The sequence below is a fragment of the Helianthus annuus genome, chromosome 3 (assembly GCF_002127325.2).
Source record: "Helianthus annuus cultivar XRQ/B chromosome 3, HanXRQr2.0-SUNRISE, whole genome shotgun sequence".
NCBI lineage: Eukaryota > Viridiplantae > Streptophyta > Magnoliopsida > Asterales > Asteraceae > Helianthus > Helianthus annuus.
This window is the reverse complement of record NC_035435.2, coordinates 13,816,836-13,844,459: the sequence shown is the minus strand read 5'-3', so window position 1 is coordinate 13,844,459 and position 27,624 is coordinate 13,816,836. Positions and strand designations below refer to the sequence as shown.

The 27,624-nt window shown below is 38.7% G+C and overlaps 1 protein-coding gene across 1 annotated transcript; it reads right to left on the bottom strand.

Moving 5' to 3' along the window:
* Positions 1-22,958: 22,958 nt before the first annotated feature.
* Positions 22,959-25,221, bottom strand: LOC110940237 (calcineurin subunit B type 2). Its single transcript, XM_022181789.1, has 5 exons — positions 24,989-25,221; positions 24,311-24,384; positions 24,077-24,201; positions 23,868-23,964; positions 22,959-23,327 (listed from the first exon to the last, which is right to left on the bottom strand). The coding sequence occupies exons 1-5, from the start codon at positions 25,219-25,221 to the stop codon at positions 23,293-23,295; spliced, it is 564 nt and encodes a 187-aa protein (XP_022037481.1). The 3' UTR covers positions 22,959-23,292.
* Positions 25,222-27,624: the final 2,403 nt, after the last annotated feature.

Below are 27,624 nucleotides of genomic sequence, written 5' to 3'. Positions count from 1 at the left end.
TGGTTCACACGGAGGACTTTACATTTATTGATTCTTAATAAGGTAGTTACGTGACCATAATTTAAGGGTAAAATTAGAGTTTTGTCAAATTAGTGTATATTTATATTCGGTGCTTAAAAAATCCGTTGAATGTATGAAAACAAATTTCTCATTCTTTTAGTTGGTTTTTTTCATTATTGCTCCTTGAATGTAATGTAAATATATATATATGCAAGACTATATAGGGTAAGATAGTTTCGTGCAAGCTTGAAACTGGGTGTGTGTATATATATATATATATATATATATATATATATATATATATATATATATATATATATATATATATATATATATAGGTAGAGGATCCTGTAAAAAGTGGGACTTTTGTGAGAAGTGTGAGAAATAATTTGGGAGTGACAAGTGTCCTTTATCCTAATTAATTCAAAAGGGTATATTAGTAATTTGACATTTTTATCATTTAATTGATTTCCAACAATAACTGCAAAAAAAAAAAAAAAAAAAAAAAAAAACTGCCGATGAGTTTTTTAAGGTTTGAATTGAATTTTGAATTAGGAGAAATTTTAGGAAACATTATACATCTGATTATTTTATATTCTTCATCATCTTTTAATCGCAACATCTTTTAATCATACATTGTTCATGGCGTGGTGTTTTAAAAAAACTGTAGACATTGACTATGATTCAAGTCATGGTGTTTTATCTGGAGACATTGTTCATGGCGTGGTGTTTTATCTATGACTTGAATCATACATTGTTCATGGCGTGGTGTTCTAAAAAACTGGAAACATTGACTATGATTCAAGTCATGGTGTTTTATCTGGAGACATTGTTCATGGCGTGGTGTTTTATCTATGACTTGAATCATAGATGTTTAAAACACCACGCCATGAACAATGTCTCCAGATAAAACATCATGACTTGAATCATAGTCATGGTGTTTTAAAATCTGGGAATGTTTTGTTTTGATAAAACACCACGCCATGAACAATGTCTCCAGATAAAACACCATGACTTGAATCATAGATGTTTAAAACACCACACCATGAACAATGTCTCCAGATAAAACACCATGACTTGAATCATAGATGTTTAAAACACCACGCCATGAACAATGTCTCCAGATAAAACACTATGACTTGAATCATAGTCAATTTTATCCAATTGTTTTAAAACACCACGCCATGAATCTGATTACAGTTCTCTTTATGATAATGTATGACGAATATGTAACCAAAGACCTCCTACAATTAAGGTGAATCATTAATTCCTATATTTAAGGAAAAAGGAGTGAATGTAGGAGGTTTTGGTCGTGTATGATATGGTTACCATATTTCAAACATTGAAAAAGACACTCTTGCCCTTCAATTTTACATAAGGTCCCTCTAATTAAAACACAATTTACATTTTTATACCCTATTGATCTCAACCATTAGATCAAATATCCAATGGTTTAAAACACTTCTTACCCTTCTTACATTTTAGACACTTTTTATCATATCCCTACCCTATATATATATATATATATATATATATATATATATATATATATATATATATATATATATATATATATATATATATATATATATATATATATATAGGGAGGAGCTCATGCGAGAACCACCCTTATTGTGAGAACCTTGAGAACCAATGTGAACACAACCTAAAATAGCTAAAAAACCTAAAAAAAACCTAAAAAAACCTAACCCCCAACCCCCCCCCCCCAAAAAAAAACCTAAACCCCCCACCCCCCCCCCCCACCCAAAAAAAACCTAACCCCCCCCCCCCCCCACCCAAGCTAAAATGCTAAAAACTAAACCCCCAAAAAACCTAAAAAAATCTAAAAAAAATCTAAAAAAATCTAAAAAAAATCTAAAAATTTTTTTTTGATTTTTTTAATATTTTTTAGGTTAAAATCGCTACTTTTCGAAGCAAAAAAAAAAAAAATTTTTTTTTTTTTGCTTCGAAAAGTAGCGATTTTAACCTAAAAAATATTAAAAAAATCAAAAAAAAATTTTTTATGTGATTTTTAGCTATTTTTAGGCATTTTTGGTGTGTTCACATTGGTTCTCGCGGTTCTCACAATAAGAGGTGGTTCTCGCATGATCTTCTCCCTATATATATATATATATATATATATATATATATGTAAGACTCGTCTTCTTCTTCAACCTCGTTCTTTCCTCTCTCTTTAAAACCCACCAGGCCACCTTCAATCCATCACCACCACCTCCACCTCCACCGTCACTGTCACCAACTCAATATTATATAATTCAAGTCCCACCTTCTCTAATTGTTCACCAAGGCCATTTCGTAATCATCATCCACCGGTTCTGCAACCGAACATTCACAAGGCCGGCCGTTCAAGTAAAAGCACACATTCATATTTTATGAATCTCCATTAGCGGAGACTTGAATTTCAAGTAAGCATAACCACAACATTCACTAGGCCGTATCCAAGTAATCATTCATACATACCACTGTAGACTTAAATTTCTTTGAGAATATTCATTAATTGGTTGTTTAATCTTTATTTTCCACTCTATGGATTTTCTTAATTAATTGATAATCAACATTTGCCTATTTCTTCTCATGTCGTCTCCAATTCGTTTACAGAAAATATCCGAAGTATCCGAAAATATCCGAAGTATCCAAAAAATATCCGAAATATCCGAAAAATATGAGAAAACTTATATTCGGATATCCGAAACTATTCAAGATATCCGTTTCCGAGTATGAATAAAATAATAAAAAAATAAAAATAAAAAAAAGTTGGATTTTCGGATATCTGATTCATTATCCGAATCCGTATCCGAAATTTCGAATTCGAAATTTCGGATACGGATTCGGTTAGTGAAATCTGGTATCCGAAAATTTCGAATATCCGAATTTTCGGATATCCGGATTTGAACACCCCTAAATGTGAGCATTAGAGTTTAAAGTTTCACATAGCACCCCTCATCTTTAGTGAACTTTACAGTGACCTTTGACATTTATTATACAAAACATTAAACATATAATTTGTAATTAAGTTAAGGAATAACTTACAATGTTGCGGTGGTTCGCCAATACTCGAACCACCTCCACTAGATTTGCAAGATTTTCAACGAAGACGCTCGCGATGGCCTACAATAAAAAAACTAAATTAAAAAATTTTAGTTGAAAACTTTATGCATATCTAGCTATATGATTTAGGGCTTTGATCTGATCAAGAACGTGGTAAGACAGTTGCAGCAGGGAGTTCAAAGTCGACGTCGACAACCACCATTGTGTTTGTGTACAAGTTCATTATCTAAAAATGCACAATGAAAATATACACAAAAGTACGTCAAACGTACTTATAAATGCATAATGAAAATCCTATGGGTTTCTATTTTTTGAAATCTAACCATAATCAATGCATAACCCATGAAAATGATTATCGGCTTTTTTTAAGTTGAACGATTTACGACTTTGTTGAAGGAAAGATAAAACCAAATCAAAATCAAATGTCAAATATGTGATACAAAAGTGTTAAGTGTTCGTTTTGTTTTTTGAACTTAGCCAACACATAACCTAAAAAATGTAGCAAATGTAAAATAACAACTTAATAAGTGGTATTTATATTAGAGTTAAATGCTTGGTTGGTCCCTGTGGTTTGCAAAAATTTCAAACTTGGTCCTAGTGGTTTACTAATTGCACACGTGGTCCCAAAAGTTGTTAGAAATGAACTTGGTTGGTCCCCTGACCTAACCACTGTTAAATTTCTCAGTTAAATATATGTGAAATGACAATATTACTCTTGAACAATTAAAAAAAGAAATAAAAAACCAATAAAGAAGACTCATCTTCTTCAACCTCCCATCCCCTGTTCTTCCCCCTCTCTTTAAAACCCACCAGGCCACCATCTCCACCTTCAATCCATCACCACCACCTCCACCTCCACCTCCACCTCCACCGTCACCTTCAACCCAGCCAACCCCCACCTTCAGGCCTAACTGAACCATTTTCACCGAAATCAAAAGATAAGGGAAACCCACAATCAAATAATGGGTTTTTTGTCAAATAAATGCGAACATAAAAAACACTAAATGAATACTAATTGGTAATCAGATGTGAGAAGAGCAGATCAAACCTGATGAATAGAATACAATACAACATAAATGAAGATTTGAAGTAGAGGTTGAACAGTTGGAATCAAGTGAAGAAATTGATCTGCGGTGAGATTCACAACTGTGATAATTGTTGTTTATATGTGAGTGATAATGAAGAAGTAATTGACAGCAAGTTGTGTGTAGGCCTGAAACTCAACAGAATCCAAACTTGGAAGAATTAAAAGTCGGTGACCCAAAGTCGAACGAAAGCGGAGTATTCAGATTGTTAATTGAAGGGTGGGGGGTTGGAGTGCGATTGTTAATTGAAGGGTGGGGGTTGGCTGGGTTGAAGGTGATGGTGGAGGTGGAGGTGGTGGTGATGGATTGAAGGTGGAGATGGTTAGGGGTGTTCAAAACTATCCGTATCCGGAAATCCGATCCGAAATATCCGATATCCAAATCCGAAATATCCGAAAAATCCGAAATTCGGATATCCGAATTTTTCGGATTCGGATAGTGAGTTTCAAAATTTTCGGATATTTCGGATTTCCGAAATATCCGAAAATTTAATTTTCAGTTTTTTTCGGATATCCGAATATCCGAAAATATCCGAAGAATCCGAAAATATCCGAAATATCCGAAAAATATCCGAAATATCCGAAAAATATCCGAAAACTTATATTCGTATATCCGAAACTATTCAAAATATCAGTTTCCGAATATGAAAAAAATAACAAAAATTAAAAATTAAAAAAATGTTGGATTTTCGGATATCCAATTCATTATCCGAATCTGTATCCGAAAATTCTATCCGAAAATTCGGATATCCGAATTTTCGGATACGGATTCGGATAGTGAAATCTGGTATCCGAAAATTTCGAATATCCGAATTTTCGGATATCCGGTTTGTTGGTGCACTTGTGTCTGTACTTTGTCTGTATTCGGTCTGTATGTAAACGATGTCCTAAATCAGTCTGTAAGTTGACCAAGTTAACTATCCTCCTAGTTTGACTTGGACAACATGATGTTTGTCTGGATCGAAGGATAGCCTCGAAGGATACAACTGATCCTTCGAGGTGCTCGAAAGATATGGTTCGACCATGGTTCGACCATTAGGCATCGAAGGATGATCCTTCGATGTCCATGCTGATCTTTCGGACACATTGTCATCGACAGATGATCCTTCGGACCATCTATCGATCCTTCGACCAAGACCTGCTATGTATGGGTATAAATACCCATGCAGTGTGTTAGTGTTAGATAGATGCACACATAGAGAGTTAGAGAAACTCTGCTGAAAAACACACACACACACACTTTAGAGAGTTTGCAAACAGATTGTAAACCTTGTGCTTGTAACCGAAAACCTTCATACGTATTAATACAGTGGTGTTAATCGGTGAACTTTGTGTGTTCTTGTGTTTGTTCTTGCATCATCCCGGTTTGCCCGCTAGCTTGGATTCCGCACTCGCTAGTGGGTTAGTATAACAAGGTTTAGGTTTGTTCTCGATCCTCCGAGAAAAGGGACCTACAAGTGGTATCAGAGCCTCGCTCTTTACCTTGTTTAAAACCGGGTTGTTCGAGTTCTTGGTGTGTTTGAACACTTGGTTTAGCACCCGTTTTTGGAGATTTCCTTGCGTTTTGAAACTGAAAAACGTGTTCTAAACCTATCGGGAGTGTTCGGGGTCGGTTTGGGTAACATAAAAATCGTGTTTGTAAAACTTTGATTTTTCCGGCCATATTCCGATTTGTTTCCGGTGACCAGATCTTGAAGATAAGGTTGCTTATTTTGGCAAAAATTTTTGAAAGTCAAAAGTTGGTGAAAAAGTTGTTGACAGAACCATCCTTTCTGCCGAAAGTTGGCTCACCAACCACATCAACTTTTCACCAACCTGTCGTACTTTGTGTCAGTGTGTCAGAGCTGTCGAAAGATATCCTTCGACATCGAAAGATATCCTTCGACATCTTTCGATCAAAGGCAGCTCGAAAGATAAGCATCCTTCGAGTAGTCTTTCGAAGTCTAAGGGTTATCCTTCGTAGTTGGAATCTTTTCGAAAGTTGGTTGTCCGAAAGATAAGGATTCATCTCGAAAGATAAGGATCTTTCATTGTGAATCTTTCGAGATCAGTATTCGAAAGATATAGATCTTTCGAACTGTGAATCTTTCGTGATAATCAGTCGAAAGATAAGGATCTTTCATTGAGAATCTTTCGAAGGCTTTGCTCGAAACTCAACAGTAATCTTTCGATCACTGTTGATCCTTCGAACAAGTCTTGATCTTTCGATCAGATTGTATCCTTCAATTGTTGTCTGTTTGCTGTTAACAGTTTGTGGTGTGTAGGTTATTTATTAATTTTCGATCACAATGAGTTGCACAAGTCCTTGGGATTGGAGTACGGATCCACAACCAGATCTGAAACAGATGTCGATGGCTGAATATATGACGAGTGCCATTCCAAAACAACAACAATCAATAAGTTCATGTCAATGGGCTTTGGTTTCCAATCAAAGTCAAAGTCTTCAGAATCTTCTGATTAGTGAAAGTGAAACGGGCAGTAACAATCGTCCACCAAAGCTGAACCACATGAACGATTTTCCGTCATGGAAAGGCCGCTTTCACACATATGTTCAAGGACAAAGCACCGATCTTTGGATGTGTTTTGTCAATGCATTCAACGAAAGTCTTGAAAGTAGAGCATCCACTTCAGAAGGTTACGCCAACATGCTTGAAAATGACAAGAAGGCTTATGAATTGGAGAAAAAGGCCTATGCCATACTTACTCAAGCACTCAACAAAGACATCTACCATCAGTTTTCATATTGCAAGACCACGAAAGCATTGTGGGATGCCTTAGTTGCTAGAGGAGAAGGCAATGCAGCTGCTCGAAAATCTAGGCATGATTTGTTGAAGAAAGAATTTGAATCCTTTCAGTTCTTGGAAAACGAGACTCTGAATGATATGACCACACGTTTCTATCATTTGATCAGTGAAATGTGTGCTTATGGGGTGGCAGCTACTCAACAAGACATGGTGAATAGGTTTGCTGACGCCCTACCCCCAAAATGGAGTTCGTTTATTGAGTTGTTGAAGCATACTAAAGCTCTAGATGAGATTAACATCTATGAGTTCATTCAGAAGCTGGAACATAAAAATGATGAAGAAATTAGGAAAGCAAGGCGTGCTCCAGCCCCTCAGAATACAGAAATGTATTTGCCTGGTTTTGGTCCTTCAGCTAGTTCTGTTCAGCAACCGAAGCTTCAAACTGCTTTTGTGTCCAATACGAGTTCCTTTCCATTTTCTCAATCAACAGCTGCTCCACCACAACCTCAATTCGATCCGAGGTCCTATATTCCTGTTCCAACACAGCCACAACCACAACCTCAACAACAACAACAGCAAGCTCACTATACAAGCAATCCTCAACCTCAACCTCAAAGTCATCACACAATCCGAGTCGACAACTCAAATCTTTCACACCTTAGCATTGAAGTTGCTAAGGAACATATGGAAATTATCAACACCATGGTCAGTGCTTACTGTGGTTTGGTAGCTGGTCAGCTTGGAAACATCAACATGACCAATGAAGATTATGATCAGATCGACAAGGAAGAAATGGAGTTGATGGATATTAAATGGGCTTTTGCTAGTGCGGTTAGAAGGGCAAAAGATTTCATGGCGAGAACTGGAAGAACTTCGTTGGAAGGAAAGAAAAACACGAAGTATGGGTTTGATATTAATGCCGTCACGTGCTTTAATTGTGGCGAGAAAGGGCACTTTAAACGTGAGTGCACTCGACCAACAAAACACGGCAATCACAACCCGTTCAGAAACCAGACTAATGCGAATGCCCAACAAGAAAACCGTGAACGGAGGATGGTGGCAGTGAATAACAATCAGGGACAGCCTGGAGCTACCAATCACAATCGGGCTTTGGCTGTTCAAGCTGATGAAGGATGTGACTGGTCAGTGCAGTTTGGTGAAGGTGATCAAGGAAGTGGAACTGCATTGTATGCTAAAGTCATCGAGCAGGTTCATAAAGAAGAATCTTCTGGGAGCGATGACAGTTCTGGTTATTCGGGCAGTTCGGATGAAGAAGGCTCTGTTTCTGGGGATAATCACTCAGAGCCTGATGAGGAGGAAGAAAGTGAAGACATTCAGGATCTTCTGAATGAAGCTGATGAGCTTAAATGTCAGAAATCAATTCTGATTAGGAAGGCTGCTGCTACATCAACGGAAATGGAAAAGCTATTTTCTGAAGATGGAGCTTTTTCTTTTCAATCTGCCTTTATGGCAAACGGCTCAGCCTCTACTAGTCAGGTAACTTCTGAACCTCCTGTCCCTAGTATTTGTAACTCATGTGCAGAGATGAAGCTTGAATCAGAAAAGCTTCATAGTCATAATCAGAATTTGGTTATTGAACTGTCGAAATGCCAAGAGGCAAACATGGCTTTAACCCGGAATGAAAAAGAATTTAAATCTGTAATAGAAACATTAAAGAAAAATGTGTCCGAGGTTAACAAAGTAGTTTACCACAAACAAGTAAGCATAAACGAATACATTAACCTTGTGGAAGAAACTAAGAAGCAATTAGCCATTGCCCAATGCAAGCATGATGCGATCAAACAGAAATTGGATAGTTATTCTAACTCCCGATTTGTGCTTGATCACATCATAGACGTTCAACAACTGAAGGGTAACGTGAAAGGTGTAGGGTATAAGGCATGTCCACCCCCTTTGATGGACAACTATACCAAGATGCCTGATGAAGAGGAATTGCCTCGGTATGAACCCAGTGTGCCTTTGAATTTTGAGGAATTTTCTACTGGCCTAGGGTTCAAACCGGAGAATTCTGAGAATACATCCACAAAGCAACAGGAAGCTTCAACATCCGTGAAACAAAGTCCTCCAATCATCGAGGACTGCGAGTCATCGGATGATGAATCGGAATTGGATGTAGGTGATCAGGATAAATCACTTAGCAAGATGAAAGGAGTAGTCATTCCACCAGAGAATCACATCCTTTGTGATCCTGATACTCCTGATGTTCCATCTGTTAAGGAGCAAGTGATTGATCCTGTCAAAGTTGATAAAACAGGTGTGTCTACTGTTAAAAGCAGTAATGTGTTGTACACTTTGGTCGGAGATAATAAAATCTACTCAGATCATGTTTTTCCAATTAAAAATGTAAATAAATCTTTGATTGACAAAGTCTTTGAAGACAATACAAATAAATTTTTGGGAAAAACACTTCCAGGAATTGTGGTAACACAATGTGATCCAATTCCTAAGGCTGAGATTAGGAAACAATTTGGCAATCAAAAATCTCCAACCACTCGACAACCTACTGCTTCTAAGGGTAAACAACCACAACGAGCTCCAAAGCCAAAGGGTAAAGTTGAATCAAAAGGAGCTCGTGACATGAAGAAAGGAAAAGATGTTAAGTTTGTAGCATCAAGAGGTACAGATAAAATTGAGACTTTTGAAAACAAATCAAATACTGATTTTGTACAACAAGTCAAAATTTTGAAACGAAACAGTGATAACAATTACACCCAACACACAAACGGGTGTGATGAAAAAGCAAGTACCTCAGGTTCTACAAGATCGACATCTGGTAGTCGATCAAGTTCTCCTAAGTCTGTTGAAAGGAGAACTTGTTTCAAATGTGGAGAAATTGGGCACATTATCAGAAATTGCCCAAATGCTCCAAAGAAGAAGTTGGTTGAAAAGGCTCCACCTGAAGCAGTTCACCCTCAACGTCGGTCAGTTTCACCTAAACAAGATAAACGAACTGTAAAAGAACAAGAAACTAAACAACGACGTAAGAACATAAAAACTGTTGAAAAAGCTTTAAAATCTGAAGTTAAAACAGTTCAAAAGGAACCAAGAGTGTCACAACCTGTAAAACCAGAATCTTCAAAAACTGGTAGGCAAAGACAAACTTGGTTACCTAAGTCGGGTGACAATTCAGGGGGAGCGGTTGTTCTTGAAAACCATCAAGAGATAGAGCTTACGTATCGTGATGCCAAGGGACGACCCAAGACCACTAAGGCTTGGGTCCCCATTCTCAACTGATGTGTTTATTTGACATGTGCAGGATGTTCTAGGAGGAACTATTAATAGTCATTGGATTGTTGATAGTGGAGCATCCAGGCACATGACTGGCGACTTACGGCTCCTGTATGACGTGAGAAATATCAGAGGAGGGTATGTTGCCTTTGCGGGTGATAAAGGAGGGTACATCACTGGAGAAGGAAGTATCTCCAATGGCATCGTGTGCTTTGATAAGATCAATTATGTGAAGCAAATTGATCACAATCTTCTCAGTGTGTCGCAAATCTGCGATAAAAAGTTCTCAGTGATTTTTGATGATGCTGGCTGTTATGTGCTGAAGCCTGGATTCAAAATTCCACAAGAATGGGTTCTCTTATCGGCTCCGAGAGTTAATGATCTTTATATTCTCGATATGAGCCAAGCGATTACTACATCTGCACAAGTTACTTGTTTTGTCTCAAAAGCCACAGAAAAGGAGTCTATATCTTGGCACAGAAGAATGGGGCACATTCACTTGAGAAAGATGAACCATTTGGTGAAAAATAATCTTGTGAATGGTGTGCCTGTTAGAAGTTTTCATCTACAAGATATCTGTGTCTCTTGCCAAAAGGGGAAGCAAACGAAGAAGTCTCACCCTTTGAAGAAAATCAACACTGTCAGCATGCCTCTCGAACGTCTTCATATGGACCTTTTTGGACCTATGAAGCACAAGACAACGTTTGGTGATGCTTATTGTTTAGTAGTTACTGATGACTACTCTAGATTTTCTTGGGTATCTTTTATGGCACACAAGAGTGAAACTCCTGGCATCCTCAAGGATCTTCTTACAATGTTGGAGAATCTCTATACGTTGAAAGTGAAAAGGATCCGAAGCGACAATGGAACTGAATTCAAGAATCAAGTTATGGATGAGTTTTGTACTTCTAAAGGCATTCTTCATGAGTACAGTTCTCGTTATACTCCACAACAAAATGGTGTCGCTGAGAGGAAGAATCGAACTATTATTGAAACTGCAAGAACAATGTTAGTAGAGTCGGAACTCCCTATTCAATTCTGGGGAGAGGCTGTATCGGCTGCTTGCTACACGTTGAACAGAGTTCTTACAGTTAAGAGACATGGCAAGACTTGCTTCGAACTCCTTCAGAGAAGGAAACCGGATCTTTCTTACCTTGAACCGTTTGGTGCTCCTTGTACTATGATTGAACCGGATGGAAAGTTTGGTGCACGAGCTATCGAGGGTTTCTTCCTTGGATATGCAACTCCGAATTTTCGTGTTTGGAATCTAGCTACCAAAAAGATTGAGCTATGGAGTGAAGTTAGGGTTCAAAGGTACACGAGTCCTGTTAGGGCTCCGGGTGATCCGTGGATGTTCGATTATGATGGGCTATTTGACTCCTTCAATCTGCCAACCTTTGACGAAGAATCAGCAGCGGCTCGAATGTTGTTGGAAAGTGACAACGCTGCTGTCTCGCCATTGGTTAGACCTATTGTTGTTGACCCTCAAGCTTCTACGTCAGTCAACAATATGGTTCAAAATGAGGTTTATGAAGATGCTGCTGATTATAATGACTCTTCTGAAGATGATGAATATCATGATGCAGCCGAAGGATCTTCAGCTCCAGCTGCTCCTGTTCAAGGTGCCTCTGGGGATACACCTCATACGCAGAATATAGATACTGCTGAAGGGAATGCATCCACTTCTAACCACATTCCTGGTGTGGAGTTGGTTGTTGATCTTAATCTGAACAATTTGGGTATCAATGCACGTGTGCCAGATAATCCTGAAATGCGGATTCACGATACCCATCCCCAGCAGAATATCATAGGAGATGTCCATCGCGGGGTGCAGACGCGTAATCAGCTGAGAAACAACCGGAATGCTGGTTTGTATTCAGCTATAAGAGAATCTGGTCAACAAAATGACTGGTCCTTCGCGTGTTATGTGTCACAAGAAGAACCAAAGTCGTGGAAAGAAGCATTGAAAGACAGTGCTTGGGTTGAGGCCATGCAGGAAGAATTACAGCAATTTCACAAGCTGGGTGTTTGGAAGCTTGTTGAAAAGCCTGAGAATTATAAGAAGATTGGCACTCGATGGGTCTTCAAATGCAAGAAAGACGACCGTGGAGTGGTTATTCGAAACAAAGCTCGTTTAGTCGTTCAAGGTTTTCGTCAGATAGAGGGGATCGACTACAACGAAGTCTATGCACCAGTTGCACGTCTGGAAGCTATTCGGATCTTTCTGGCTTATGCATCATTCAAAGGATTCAAAGTTTACCAGATGGACGTCAAAAGTGCATTTTTACATGGTGTGGTTGAAGAAGAGGTATATGTCGAACAGCCTCCAGGTTTTGAAGATCCTGTTCATCCCGATCGGGTTTGGTTGCTCAACAAAGCTCTATATGGTCTTCATCAAGCGCCACGAGCTTGGTATGCAACCCTATCTACATATCTGTTGGAGAACGGTTTTCGAAGAGGTCTTATCGATTGTACTCTCTTCATCAAAGAACAAGATGGAGATCTTCTTCTGGTACAGGTATATGTTGATGATATTATTTTTGGTTCTACTAATGATGTTTTGTGTAGGAATTTCGAGCGCATCATGCAGGATAAGTTCGAGATGAGTGCTATGGGGGAAATGAATTTCTTTTTGGGCCTACAAGTGCAACAAACGGAGTCTGGGATATTCATTCATCAGACTAAATATGTTGGTGACATCTTGAGCCGGTTCCAGATGTCCGATGCAACGCCCATTGGTACCCCATTGCCAACTAATCATGGAATAACTCCTGACTTGAAGGGTGAACCTGTTAGCCCTTCATACTATCGCGCGATGATCGGATCCCTTATGTACCTCACAGCATCAAGGCCAGATATAATGTACCCAACGTGCCTGCTTGCCAGATATCAAGTTAACCCGAAGGCCTCACATCTTGCAGCTGTCAAAAGGATTTTTCGTTATTTGAAGGCTTATCCAGACACCGGTCTGTGGTATCCTAGGGATAATAACTTTGACTTGGTCGCATTCAGTGATTCTGATTTTGGCGGATGTAAAATCGACGGCAAATCCACAACGGCTGGATGTCAGTTTTTAGGAAATCGCCTAGTCACATGGCAGTGCAAGAAGCAGACGTGTGTAGCTACATCAACATGCGAAGCTGAATACATTGCTGCCTCAAGTTGTTGTTCACAAGTTCTCTGGATCCAACAACAATTGCGGGACTACGGTTTTGAATTCCTAACTACTCCTATATACGTTGATAATTCTGCTGCTTTAGATATCACTAAAAATCCTGTGCAGCATTCAAAGACCAAACACATCGAAATCAAATATCACTTCATACGTGACTGCTTTGAGAAAAGGCTAATCGATGTTGTTAAGGTCCACACCGATGACCAACGTGCCGACTTATTTACCAAAGCCTTTGACAAATCTAGATTTGACTTCTTATTATTGGTAAACGGCATTAAGGTCAAGCAAGAGTAAACCAACATCGGAAAATCATTTTTGTAAATACCTTTGTGTTTTTAAATTTATCTTAGTTTGTTGATTTTAGGGGGAGTAAATCCAAAAATCGGAAAATACAAAAACATTGAAAAATTTCAAAAACACAAAAACAATAGAAAAACAAAAATGAGTTTCCTGGCGAGCAAAAGAGAAAATGATAGTACATCAGTGGTCTATCCAAACCTCTTTAAACCTTAAATGCAAAACGATAAGCAGCTCTATATAAGATGTATCGGTAGGCTCACAATCATTTTAAAGTGTGCAGGGTGATATAAATCTTAATCGACTGAAGACCAGGTGGGAACCATTCATTGGCATATGGTCTTAGTACCGAAATTTCGTTTGATAGATTGCCGAGGTTCTGAGATATTCGGTCTTTATGCTGCTTATCATCTGGGTATCATGGTTGTATCTTTTACCGAAGAATAACGGGGACGCAAGTCTAGATCTTCCATGATACTATACATACGTGTACATATTGCATACCGCATTCGAACTCAATAAGTGATAAACAATCACATGTCCAAATCAAATAAGTGATAAAATATCACATTTATCCGGGTGTCAAGTTCGTCTCTCTGCTGTACGGAAGTACTGACCTGTTCACGGACTTGCACCTGTGCCCTCATGCATACGAAAATCAAGTTCCTCATCAATAAGTGATTATATCACATAGGGCTTGTTTTCAAATCAAAATAAGTGAGTATCTCACAATTTTATACGGTCAAACAGATGATAATCGGTATACTCACCGGTAAGATGAACTCTCGTGCATACCTTGATACGGGAATGTGTCGTGATGTGGATGAACACCGGTCGGTAAGTATAAATCATACCTTAACGTATCCTCTCGCCATGATTACATCTGATAAGTTGAGCTTAAGTGGACAACAATACCGATAATTGTTATAGGATGCTTATCTTAATGTTAACTAACTGAACAACAAGAGTGTTTTGGCATGACCGTACACTGATATGATTCTCTTACCCTCGAAACTCACAAAAAGAATGTTTGTATATATTTATTTACTTACTACTTAACTTTTATTGTTTTTCTTTTAAACAGTTTCGTCGTTTGGTGCATATCAGCACGACATTAGCGGTGATGTCGTTTGATAACACTCAAAGGATTTTAAATTGTTGTCTTTTTATTTCAAAAACACACCTGAAATCTGTGTTTTAATATAAACTTTATAAAAGCCAAAAAGATTTTATTTCTGCTTTATTTTCGATCGTACGATGTTGGAGCTCAAGTCTTCGTTGCCTGAAACCTGAACGAAAACCAAACTGACTAAATCTTCATAAACGGTCGAAATTTGCATGTTTTGAAAGTTAGAATTTAAAATTTGAAAAATTTATTAAACTTTCAAACTGTCGGACGGTGCTTGATTGTGACATGGTCATTCGTGTGTCATTTGCTTATACTATGTTCCAAGCAGTCGTTCTCATTACGCGTTTAGATTTCTTGCATGTGCAGATTCTAAAGGCTAGGAGAACATGGTCGATGACAAGCTTTGGAATGAAGACACGACGAGAAGGCACTCAAAAGATGAAGATGATCGAGTTGCCGCTGGCTATCATCAACACCACAAGGATCTCACTTCATAAAGTTAAAGTATTTCACGAGCATAACTCAAGGGGGAGCTTATGTTAAGGGGGAGTTTGTTAACACACTGCCTACATGATACGGGTAGTTTGTTGATACACTCTCTGCTTTCAAGACGTGAAGACTTTGAAGATCCTCCGACCATGAAGACTTGAAAGGACATCAGAGTTTTGGAAACTCGAAGACCAAAGACTGTCGAAGTTCGAGACAAGTCTACATCTATAGAAGATAAAGACAAGATAAAGACAAAGCTACAGCCAAGGGGGAGTTTGTTGGTGCACTTGTGTCTGTACTTTGTCTGTATTCGGTCTGTATGTAAACGATGTCCTAAATCAGTCTGTAAGTTGACCAAGTTAACTATCCTCCTAGTTTGACTTGGACAACATGATGTTTGTCTGGATCGAAGGATAGCCTCGAAGGATACAACTGATCCTTCGAGGTGCTCGAAAGATATGGTTCGACCATGGTTCGACCATTAGGCATCGAAGGATGATCCTTCGATGTCCATGCTGATCTTTCGGACACATTGTCATCGACAGATGATCCTTCGGACCATCTATCGATCCTTCGACCAAGACCTGCTATGTATGGGTATAAATACCCATGCAGTGTGTTAGTGTTAGATAGATGCACACATAGAGAGTTAGAGAAACTCTGCTGAAAAACACACACACACACACTTTAGAGAGTTTGCAAACAGATTGTAAACCTTGTGCTTGTAACCGAAAACCTTCATACGTATTAATACAGTGGTGTTAATCGGTGAACTTTGTGTGTTCTTGTGTTTGTTCTTGCATCATCCCGGTTTGCCCGCTAGCTTGGATTCCGCACTCGCTAGTGGGTTAGTATAACAAGGTTTAGGTTTGTTCTCGATCCTCCGAGAAAAGGGACCTACACGGTTTTGAACACCCCTAAATGTGAGCATTAGCATTTAATCGGTTTATATAGTTGGAGAAAGGAATTCATTGTACAAACACATTATTTTCAAAGTTTCATATAGCACCCCTCATCTTTAGTGTTTCAACTTATTTTGTTGAATCTTGTTTTGATAGTTTAATTAGTCCAATTTAAATATTGTGTTTTTACGTTTATCTTCATATTTTTTATATTCATTTTTTATTGTAACATATTTATCAAAAAAAATTGATATAAAGTAATCTTAACATGTTTTCTAATTTTTTTGACCGAAAACCGAATATTTTTTTAACTAAAAATTCTCAACTCTTTTTTCAGTATAGTATTAATTTTAGGTTAATTTTATTTATAACCATGTCAAATTTGGGATTTTTAAACCGTAATCAAATTATATGTTACACTTATTTTATTCACTTTTTCTATGAAAAGCAAATATGTTTTTATACGAGATAACGACTCTTTTTTTTTCGTTGGAATCGATCTATATAAACATATATTGTTTTTTTAGTATTAATAATATTCAATAATATTCATGTCTGTAATATAACTATTATTTAGGAGCTGTTTGTTTACCTCTTAACGAGGCTCTTAATGGTTCAGACCTATTATTGGTTCAGCACTTAATGGTTTAGTCTGTTTGTTTCACGAGCAAATGTCTGAATGGTTCAGACATTTGCCTCTGCCTCTGAATGGTTAAGAATTATACAGAGTCTGAATGGTTAAGACCTCTAATCTGAATTGGTCACGCATTTACCTCTGAACGGTTAAGCATTATACTGGTTCTTAATGGTTCAGACCTTACTAGTTCAGCACTTAATGATTCAGACCTCTTACTCGTTCAGCACTTAACCATTCAGAAGTTGCCAAACAGCCCTTTAGAGTTTATACGAACAAAGAGAAGAAAGTTATACATATTTGGTAAATCGTAAAACATCTAATGTAGTAAAGCTTCATACTTGTATAGTATTTTAGACAGATAAATTTTATGTAACGTATCTAACTTCGTCAATCAGTTCATTTTAATATTATTTTTCTTCACCGACATAATTTATTTAGTTGATAATTTGTTTTTTATATAAAAAAGAAAAGTAATATACCATCAATAAGCATTAAGCACTTCTAAAAAAACAACTTATTTTATATGAAACATTTGTACTGTAGCATTTATTTAACTAAGTTCAGGTCATTCTATTTTTAATCATAAACACAAGAAACCAAAGAATGCTCTCCAGAAGCCGAAACATCCCCTACTACCATTGTGATCTTCTTCCGGTCTGGTATAACATCTTGTGATTGCTTGATCGGTCTTATTCTTTCAAGCATAACGAGCCTTGTTAGCCGGATTGGATCTGATTGTTTTGGTTTTCTTCCTTCCGACGCCTTTCCTGCTTTTCCGGCTCTTGATTGCTTAGTTGGTCTGTCAATGTTCGCGGCTATTTGGATAGTCCAGCTAGAGCGTTACGAATCCAGTTAACCTTTTAAAGATCCGTGTTCAAGCAGGCAAGCTGGTGTGCAGTGATGACGGAGAAACGGTTTTCGCAAGGTGATATCACGAAATTTTACGTCTCCAATATTCCAACGGGATGCACTCCATGGGAACTGTCGTCATTCTTGGGAGTGTTCGGAGAGATCGCCGGGTCTTACATTGCGAAGAAGATGGACAAACAAGGATATAGATTTGGTTTTGTCAGTTTAAGAACATCAGGGACAAGGCTGAGCTGGAAAGGAACTTGGTTAACGTGAAGATGGGTGGGAACAAACTCGTTATTAACATTGCTAGGTATGCGACTGAAAACGCCGAATATCTTGCCAGAAGAACTCTATGAAACAGAAGATAGGTGTCTCCGGTCGAGTAATCAGGGTTAAGGTCAGTCTCAACATGTTGGCAAAGTGCCAGGGCAGGTTTGGAGGAATAAGTTGTCTTACAAGGAATCGGTTTTATCAGGCTTAGAAGGTAATGGAACGCTTAGGCAACAGGGCCATTTAGATAGGGTCCTGAATATTTCTAATGATGTCCTGGCTTTTGGAGATCTTGTCGGTAAGGTGGTGGTGGGGAGAGCGATGAACTTGGATGTGATGGTTTCATAGAGAAGACATCTGACCAACTCAGGGATTGGGTTCCATTCCATTCACTATTTCGGAGGATTAACGGTTCTTCTAAACTTCAAAGATAATAAGGCGTCCGGGGACTTTGCTTGTAATCATGAAGCTGAAGCTTTGAAGGATTGGTTCGGACAATTGGATGTATGGCATAGACAATCTCTGTCATATGACAGGATTGCTTGGCTAAAGGTAACTGGAGTTCCAATTAACCTGGCCACTGAGGAGGTTTTTAGACAGATCGGTCAGTCTTTTGGAAAGGTGGTACACGTCGTTGGTTTGGGAGCAGATGATGAAGACCTATCAGTTAACCGTATAGGGGTACTGGTAGTGGATGGAAGTCGTATTTTAGATGAGGTTACCATGATGTGGAAAGACAAATGCTTCAAAGCTTGGGTTCTTGAAGATACGGACGACTGGATACCGGATTGCATCAGGGCGGAGGAGGAGGAAGACAACGATTTGAATGAGTCGGTGTCAGACGATGACGTTTCAAATTCGGTTCCGGTTAATGAAAAGCCCCATAAGGATACTCAAGAGACTTCTACTCCGGTGCATGCTTCCATGCAGGAAAACAATGTGCGCGGCGGGTACGATTCCAATGTTAGAGGTTTTAATTCTGCTTGGAATTTGGAACGTGACCTATTATCTAAGACATAGGTTGGTCCCAGCAATAATTCAGTCGAGGAGGTGGACCCAAGTGGACCTTACAGTTTCAATGTTGGGAAGACTACCCAAAATAGGCCCAATAAAAATAGAGTTTCGCCCCGTATTAAGACTAAAGCCCAATATGGACCTGTTAGTTCAAGTGATTGTGAAAGGCTTAGGAAAAGGTCTAGAAACCAAATGGAAGGTCAGTACAAGGAAGGAAGGCAGATGATAGCAGGTAATAGTGAGGATAATTAAGGGAGCGGAGGTTTCGAAAGATTCTTTTTTGACTTGAATAACTCAGCTTCTCCTGATATCTCCGATGTCAACAGGGCGGACGAACCCACTGTGGTGGTGATGGTACAGAAGGTAGGGGGGATGATGGAGGCGGATCCAAAGGAGACGGTGGAGAAGACGGGTTGGAAGATAAGGAAGTCGCGGATACGGTCACTATTGGCTTGAAAATTGGCATTGATGTTACGGGTCACTCGGATCTCATCAGGAAGTCGATTTTGGATACAGGTATTAATGTTGTTAGATCATGAATATGTTGTCTCTAAACATTAGGGGTATTGGGGGTTCTTTTAAGTCTGGTTGGGTGAAAGGATTGGTTATTGAGCATGGTATTAGCTTTTTCGCGATTCAGTAATCAAAATCGGTCAGTGTATCTCGAACCGAGATTGCGAAATTTTGGGGTAACAGTCATTTTGGTTTGGATTTTGTTGAATCTGTTGGCCAATCTGGGGGGTTGATATGTGTTTGGGATGATAAGATTTTCCGGCAATCGGGTGGATCGAAAAATAGGCATTATCTTCATATTAGGGGGACATTGCTTGGTTGTGGTTCCACTGTCAATGTTCTTAACATCTATGCTCCGCAAGGGGTGGCGGGAAAGAAGAATCTGTGGGAGGAGTTGAAATTGGTTATCAATGCGAATGAGGGTTTTTGGGTTATTTCGGGTGATTTTAACGCTGTCTGGTTTAGAGAGGATAGGAGAAATTGCGCCTTCAAACAAACGTGTGCTAATAATTTCAATGCACTCATCTATGACTCATAGTTGATTGAGTATAGCATGAAGGGCAGGACGTATACGTTTTGTTCGGATAAAGGTAATAAATTGAGCAAGCTCGACAGATTCCTAGTGAATTTGGATTTTTTCAATTCTTGGCCAACGGCGGGTTGTAGGGTCCTTCCTAGATTATGGTCTGACCATAATCCATAATCTGATAATTCTGATTTGCCAATCCAAAAACTTCGGGCCGCGTCCGTTTCGCTTCTATAACTCGTGGTTAGATATATAGGGCATCTAGGAGGTTGTCGCTAAGGCTATTATTGATTATCCTCCGTTTGATGGGCCTCTTGATGTTTCTTTTATCAGGAAGCTGGGTTGTATTCGGGATCGCCTGAGAGATTGGAGGAAGGTTTTAATTCATAAAGAAGGAGAGGAAGTGATTGTCGCTAAGGAAGAAATTGAGATTATTGAAGCCGCCCTTGATTCTAGAGACCTTCCTGAGGAAGAGGAGTGGATTCTGTCTAAAAATAGAAATCTTATTCAGATTGCGGAAGAAACGAAGGTTATGGATCTTAAGCAAAGATCTCGCATTAAATGGGCGGAGGAAGGAGACGAGAATTCCAAATTCTTTCATACCATGATAGATAACAGGAAAGCGAGTAATTCTGTTCACGATCTTGAGGTGAATGGTGTATGGATTTCTAAACCCGCTCTGGTTAAGAAAGAGGTTTTCAGATTATTCAAAGACAAGTTCGTGGAGGATTGTGCTTGTCGGCCCTCGATTGGTTAGCTCTTGTTTTAATCAGATTACTTCGTCGGTGGCTGCCAACCTCGAGAAGAGGTTCTCTAAGGATGAAATAAAGGCAGCGGTTTTCGGATGTGGTGAAGATCGGACCCCCGGACCTGATGGCTTTAATTTCAGATTTTTTAAGCATTTCTGGGACTTTTTCGAGGAGGATTTTTCTAAGATTCTGGATCATTTTTTCAATTCTGGTAAGTTAAGTGAGGGGTGTGGTTCGGCGTTTATTGCACTATTCCTAAAACCAGGGGGACGAGATTAGCTTGAACGACTATTGTCCGATTAGTCTAGTGGGGGTTATTAACAAAGTGGTGTCGAAAGTCCTTGCTAACTGACTGAAGCCGGTTCTCAGTGAGGTGATTTCCAATTCTCAATCTGCTTTTCTTAGGGGAAGATTTGTATTGGATGGGCCTCTTATCATAAACGAGATGATATCGTGGTCTAGAAAAAGCAAGAAATAGATTTTTTTGCCTAAAAATCGACTTTGAGAAAGCCTACGACAACGTTAATCGAGGCTTCGTTTCAGACTGTCTTCAGCAAATGGGTTTTGGTTCAAAGTGGCGCGGCTAGATTTCGAGTATTCTGGCTTTGGCGAGGGCTTCCGTCCTGGTAAATGGTTCACCAACTTTCGAGTTCGGGTGTAGTAAAGGCATGAGACAAGGAGATCCTTTATCGCCTTTCCTTTTTGTGGTGGTTATGGAGGTGCTCTCGTGTTTGTTTGATAAGGCCTGCGAGTTAAACGAGTTTCAACGTATTAGGCTTCCCGAAGATAGTCTTTGTGTCTTTCATTTATTCTACGCTGACGATGCCATGATTTTGGGGGAATGGAACAGAGAAAACATTGCGGTTGTGATTAGGGTTTTGCGGTGCTTTCGTGCTTGTTCGGGTCTTAAAATTAACTTTAGCAAGTCGAGTATCTTCGGTTTTGGTGTCAATAGAGAGGAGGTCGAGGATATGGCATTTTAGATCAGGTGTAAAGCAGATTCAGCCCGGTTTAAATATCTTGGCTTGACGGTAGGAGCTAATATGAATCGCATCAACAATTGGAGGCCGGTCTACGATATCTTCGAAAAAAGGCTCGCTCTTTGGAAGGCTTCGTTGTTATCTATTGGCGGAAGAGTTACGTTAATTCGTTTGGTGCTGGAAAGTCTTCCTACCTACATTATGTCTCTGTATAAAGCTCCTGTGAAGGTTATTAAAGATCTAGAAAGTATAATGAAACGCTTTTTTATGGGGCGGTTGAAGTGAAGTGAGGAAGACACATTGGGTGGCATGGGATAGAGTGGCTTTACCTAAGAAAGCCGGTGGTTTGGGGCTGTGTAAATTAATGGATGCTAATGTGGCTTTGCTTAGCAAATGGGGTTGGAGATTTAAGTGCGAGTTTGATAATTTATGGGTTAAAATAATTAAAGCCATCCATTCGGGTCAGTCGGGGTGGTCTTTTCTTCCGAGTAATAGATCGGTCAGAGGAGTGTGGTTAAATATCTGCAACTTTTTGAACAAAACGATCGTTAACAACAAATCGATCTGTTGTTTCTTCAGAGGAGAGGTTGGGTCGGGGTCAGACATTTTTTTCTGGTTGGATCCTTGGATTGATGAGATTCCATTGAAAGAGTCTTTCCCAAATTTGTTTCGGTTAGAGGTAGTAAAGAACTGTTCGGTTAGAGATCGGCTGGAAGGAGTGGTTCCTGGCTTTGGCGTTATGACCATGACACGGCAGCTGAGATAATTAACTGGCTGATCTTTTGAGTAAGATTTCGTCGTTTTCGCTTGCGGATGGAAGGGACAAATGGTCTTGGAAGGGCGACGCTGGGGGAGTTTTTTAGTGAAGTCGGTCAAGAACCTTCTAGTCCGCGGTAGTCTCGTTCCGAATTACTTTGTGCGACCGGTGTATACACTAGTACAAAAGTGACCATTAGACGCGGTTAAAATAGTTTTTAGTCGCGGTTTTGAACCCCGACTTAAAATGCCGTGGCTAAAAATGTATTGTTTATCAGACGCGGTTTGATAAACCCCGTCTTAAAATACACCACCGCGACTTCAAATTGTTACTACTTTTTGGAAAATGGTTTTAGTCAGTGTTTTAAACCGTGACTTAAAATCACTTTATAATTTTATATCAGCTTTTAGTCGGTGTTAGAGGAACCGCGACTTATAAGCAATTATGTAAAAAAATATGCAATTAAATTTTAAACAAATAAAAATAATAATTTGTAGTAAAAAATAAAAAAACTGCAGTCCAAATTTCAAACAATCAATTCATATATATATTCAACATAATAAGCCGAACATACTCAAATCGACCCAATACACATTCAACCCGAAAGTTTACACGGGTAAAATAACAGTCATTACTTATCTATTCAAAACTATATTACTATCCATAAAAAAACTACAATTAAACCAAGAAACACCTTGCCCTTTAAAAAAAGGCATCTCCTTCCTTGTCTTTTCTATTTCTTCATTCGTAGCCTACTTCGTGTCTGCACCAAGTTTCGTCGGTGGCCGTCAATATCTTTAACATAGCTTTAAGCTCAACTCTTTTTTTTTCTTGCATGTTCCTCTTCAATCTCTTTTCACATTTCATGATATATAATGAACACGGCATCAACTATCAACAAGACAAACGAAAAACGACTAAGTGAAATTTCTGTTTGGGAAGTAGTAAAAAAGCACGTTAGTTATGAATCTATACATAACCAAAGCTTAAAATGTAACTAGTAGTTAAATGGTATGGGGAAGTTTATAATCTGCACACAAAACATCATAATCATTTATGTGAAAATGACGCAACTTTTTAATCTAATAAAATTCCCCTGGTCCATTTTATACAAGCCAAGTTTTTAATCTAATAAAATTCCCCAGGTCCATTATGTCTTTGAAAGTCACCTTACCGTTATAATCTGAGTCGTATACCTTGAATATAACTGAGATTATGTGTTTACAAAAGTTAGTTAATATCGAAGGTAAACCATATTCATGAAGAATTTTAAGCTAAACGAAAAGTCAAATTATATTTTTCTGAAAAAAAGGTGTCCATTTTGTTAAATTCATCGGTCGAAATGGGTCATTTTGATCATTTTCTCTTAAAATATAATCAAAAAACAAGATGCTTTAGCTAGCCTTGATCAAAATAAGGTGTGACACTTACGTTCAATCTTCTGGGGCATGCTTGCTTTAGGATTAAAAGCTGACAAGAATATCACAAAGTCCTTAAAGTTCAAACCATCCACCATCTTAAGCAATCTCTATAATAAGTAAAAAAAAACATAAAGCAAAAACAAGCATATCATTATGATCATGAAATACTCTCTAGGCATCCCAGTATATCTATTAAATTAAAAAAAAAAAAAAACATACCTGAGACAGAGGATTCATTGCAAATTCGGGTACCGAAAGAAACTCATCAGCAGAAATGAATCCCTTGGCATTGCGGTCGAGTTGACAAAATCTTTTATACAAAGAAACTATCTCTTGCTGGGAAACTTTAACATATTCAAACAAACATAATTACATAAAATGAGATCAATCAAGAAGTGAAGTGAGTGTGTTAATGTATAAACTATAAAGAAGAAGAGCAATATATATACTTACATAGATTATTGCAGTGTTCTTGAACATCTTCAATATCATATTGAGTTAGTGTAATATAACAAACACCCTTTAATCTGTTGATATGTTAAAGATTGAAAAGAGATGAAATCTTGGAGAATGAATAAAGATAGGATTGGTAGGAGAAAGATGGGGTATTAATCAATGAAAATATAGTTGTTTTTGTCGAAATGACAAATTTGTTGCTTTCTCATGACGGGGAAACTCATGTATGGCTAATTAGATTCTCAGTTTCCAACTCTAGCTTGCATCAGGCATTACAATACCAACTTTGCACGCACGGGTCTTGACCATCAGCCTGTACCATCATCAACAACTCTAGAAGCCAAAATATACAAGTTTTAAACATTCCATTTTCATGATTTGTATGACGCCCCAATTAACAGCCCTAAACCAAAAATCGAAATCTAAAAAGGATCTAGGGGAAGAGGATTTAATAAAATCAAAGATCTGAAATGAAATTGCAAAAAATAAAAAGTAAAAAATCTAACTACACATGAAAATCCAGACGAACAATTAGTTTATATTATCATGACTAACAATTAGTATGTCTTTTCAACTTCCTATTCACCTGCAACTTAATATTTCTTTCAAATACACAAATCAAACACTTCAACCTAATTCCAGTAGCTAAAAAACAAGATGAAAAATTAAACTAACCTTAAGGGGGTTCGTTCGATGGTGGGAACAAAAGCTTCGTCTGGTTGTCGTACGGTGGTCGTCCGGTGGAGATTTGTCCGGTGGGGTTTCGTACGGTGGTGAGATTGGAGCTCGTAGTGTGATTTTGGAGGTTGGTAGTGTTTGCTGTAAATGTGAATTTGGGGGAGATTGAGCAAAAGTGACCATGGGGAGAGAGGGAAAAACCCCGCCTTTTCTGATAAAACCTTAGCCATTGATCACACTCAATATCAACGGCCAGTATTAACCCAGCCACAAACACACGGATCCAAGTTCATTAATACAAAAAATTTAAAAAAATCACACAAACATTTATAAAAAAAACATACAACTTCATTAATATTTATAAAATTACATAAACCTAAAAATTACAAAATAAGAAACCTAAAGCGTTAAATAAATTTCAAAAAGGTCGATCTTGTCGAATGCCTTTTTTTCCTTGCCGCGAAACTCTATGTTCGCCACCGCCACCCGGTCCTCGTGGCTTAACTCGCCCCCGGGAACGGCTTCGTAGTAAGCCTTGAAACGCTCGAGCTTGGGACGTAGCTCGCGCCATTTATGTTGGCACGCGTTGACGTTGTGGCGGTCGTTACCGACGTTTAGTCGGTAGGCCGCAAAAGCTTCCGGCCAATATTTTGTTTGGCCCGGTGGCCGCCCCTTCATAGCGTCAACGACGCTTGTGACTAGGGCAAGTTCTTCTTCATGGGTCCAGGATGCCATAGCGGGTTCGTGGGATGTTGGGGTTGGGGTGACCGGTTGGGGGGGTGGGGGGATAGCGAATGTTTGGGATGGACCACGGTGGGGTTTGGGATGGACCACATGGTTGGGGTTATTTATAGGGGATGTTGGGGTTGGGGTGATCGGTTGGGGTGACCGCTTGGCCAAGCCAACAGTTTGAATTTAAAAATTCAAAACTTTTGGGATGGACCGCTATGACGTGGCGTGTGAGCCAATGAGATTCAGCCAACTAGGATGGCCATACCGCCCCATGCCCGGCTTGAAACCCAAGCCCCAAGGGCCACGCCCACCCGGGATGGTGGCTTGGGCGTTTTCCCCCTACCCACGCCCAAACTCCCGCCCCATACCCCGCAGTCTAAAATAACATTGATATTTCATGAAGTATAACTAAATTTCAAACCTGAAAGAAGATGTTCAGCAGATTATCGGTTACATAAACCCTAGAATTTAAGATGCTTTGTTAATAGATTATTGGATGAGGTTTTTTACCTGGAAGGAGATGATCAGCAAGAAACTTGTTTGGATTTGGGATGATGAAGCGGCTGAAGATTTGGGTTTTTGAGAGGGAATTGGGAATTTGGTGTGTAGAATTTTGAGAGGGATTTGGGATGATGAAGCGTCGGGTTTGGGTCTTCGAGAAGGAATTTTGGGGGATAAAACTTTTTGATAAGTTTTTAGATGGCGCCATGATAGATTGGTGATTAAATTAATTAAAAATTAAACGATGACACACAACAATGACACACATATTGATGACACACAACGATGACACATACGTTTTGTTTAACTATTAAAAGTTAAAAGATGACACAAAATCATGACACACATGTTTTAATGTGTTTTATTTTTTTGAAAATGACATTTAAACAATGACACACAAGAATAAGTGTCATAAAACATTCAAATTTTACCAATGATGACATTTTTTCTATGACACAAGCGTGTTTGTGTGTCATAAATTTAATGTGTGTCATTGTTCTTGTGTCATTAAAGGTATTTTTTCTAGTAGTGTAGGAAGCATGCCTTTTATCTCTATCCATATCATACTTAGAAAATCCAAATAATATATATATCTCCATTGTATCATACTTAAAAGGGGTTTTATAATTATATTTTAAGTCAGGGTTTGTAAACACTGTCTAAAGCTATGTAAGTGTATTTTAAGTCGGGGTTCGTATCAAAAGACGCGAATTTTATTAGTGTTCAATTATATTTTAAGTTAGGGTTTGTAAACACCGTCTAAAGCTATGTAAGCATATTTTAAGTCGGGGTTCATATCAAAAGACACGAATTTTATTAGTGTTTAAAGGATATTTCGTTAGTATCATGATGTGATGAGATTGTGTGTATATTTAGACGGGGTTATGTGCATTACCGCGTCTAAAAACAAAATTGAACCTCGTCTAATGGTTACTTGTGTACTAATGTAATATTTTTGTTTGGAGATTGGAGCTGAACCGTATTCCGACTTCCGATGCTCTCGTTTCGAGAGGTATTCTGGCGGATGTTGGAGTGTGTCCTTTGTGCGGCTTCGAAGATGAAACAGTTGATCACCTTTTCATCTCTTGTCATTTTGCCTCTGTTCTTTGGCAAAAGGTGAGTCGACGGTGCCGTATTCCGAATATCTTTGCTTTCTCAGTCAAAGACCTGTTGGAAATACACAAGTTCGGTAGGCTGCGGTCGGTGGAAAAGACAATTTTGCAAGGAATTAGCATCACGACTTGTTGGTGTCTTTGGCTGGCCAGGAACAAGTTGGTTTTCTCATGTACTCGGGCTAGTGTGGATGAGGTTTTCAGTGAAGTTAGATCCGTGGGTTTCTTTTGGTTGAAGCATAGGTCGTCTTTTCGTTCCTTAGTGTGGAACGATTGGTGTAAATTTGT

What these genes read in the sequence shown, in the direction of transcription:
- LOC110940237 (XM_022181789.1), bottom strand. Translation starts at nt 25,221, where the DNA reads ATGGCTAAGGTTTTATCAGAAAAGGCGGGGTTTTTCCCTCTCTCCCCA. An exon ending in ATCGAACGAACCCCCTTAAG is followed by an intron (nt 24,385 to 24,988) that starts GTTAGTTTAATT and finishes ACATATCAACAG; the next exon opens with ATTAAAGGGTGTTTGTTATA. An exon ending in CATGCCCCAGAAGATTGAAC is followed by an intron (nt 23,328 to 23,867) that starts GTAAGTGTCACA and finishes TCTTGTTGATAG; the next exon opens with TTGATGCCGTGTTCATTATA.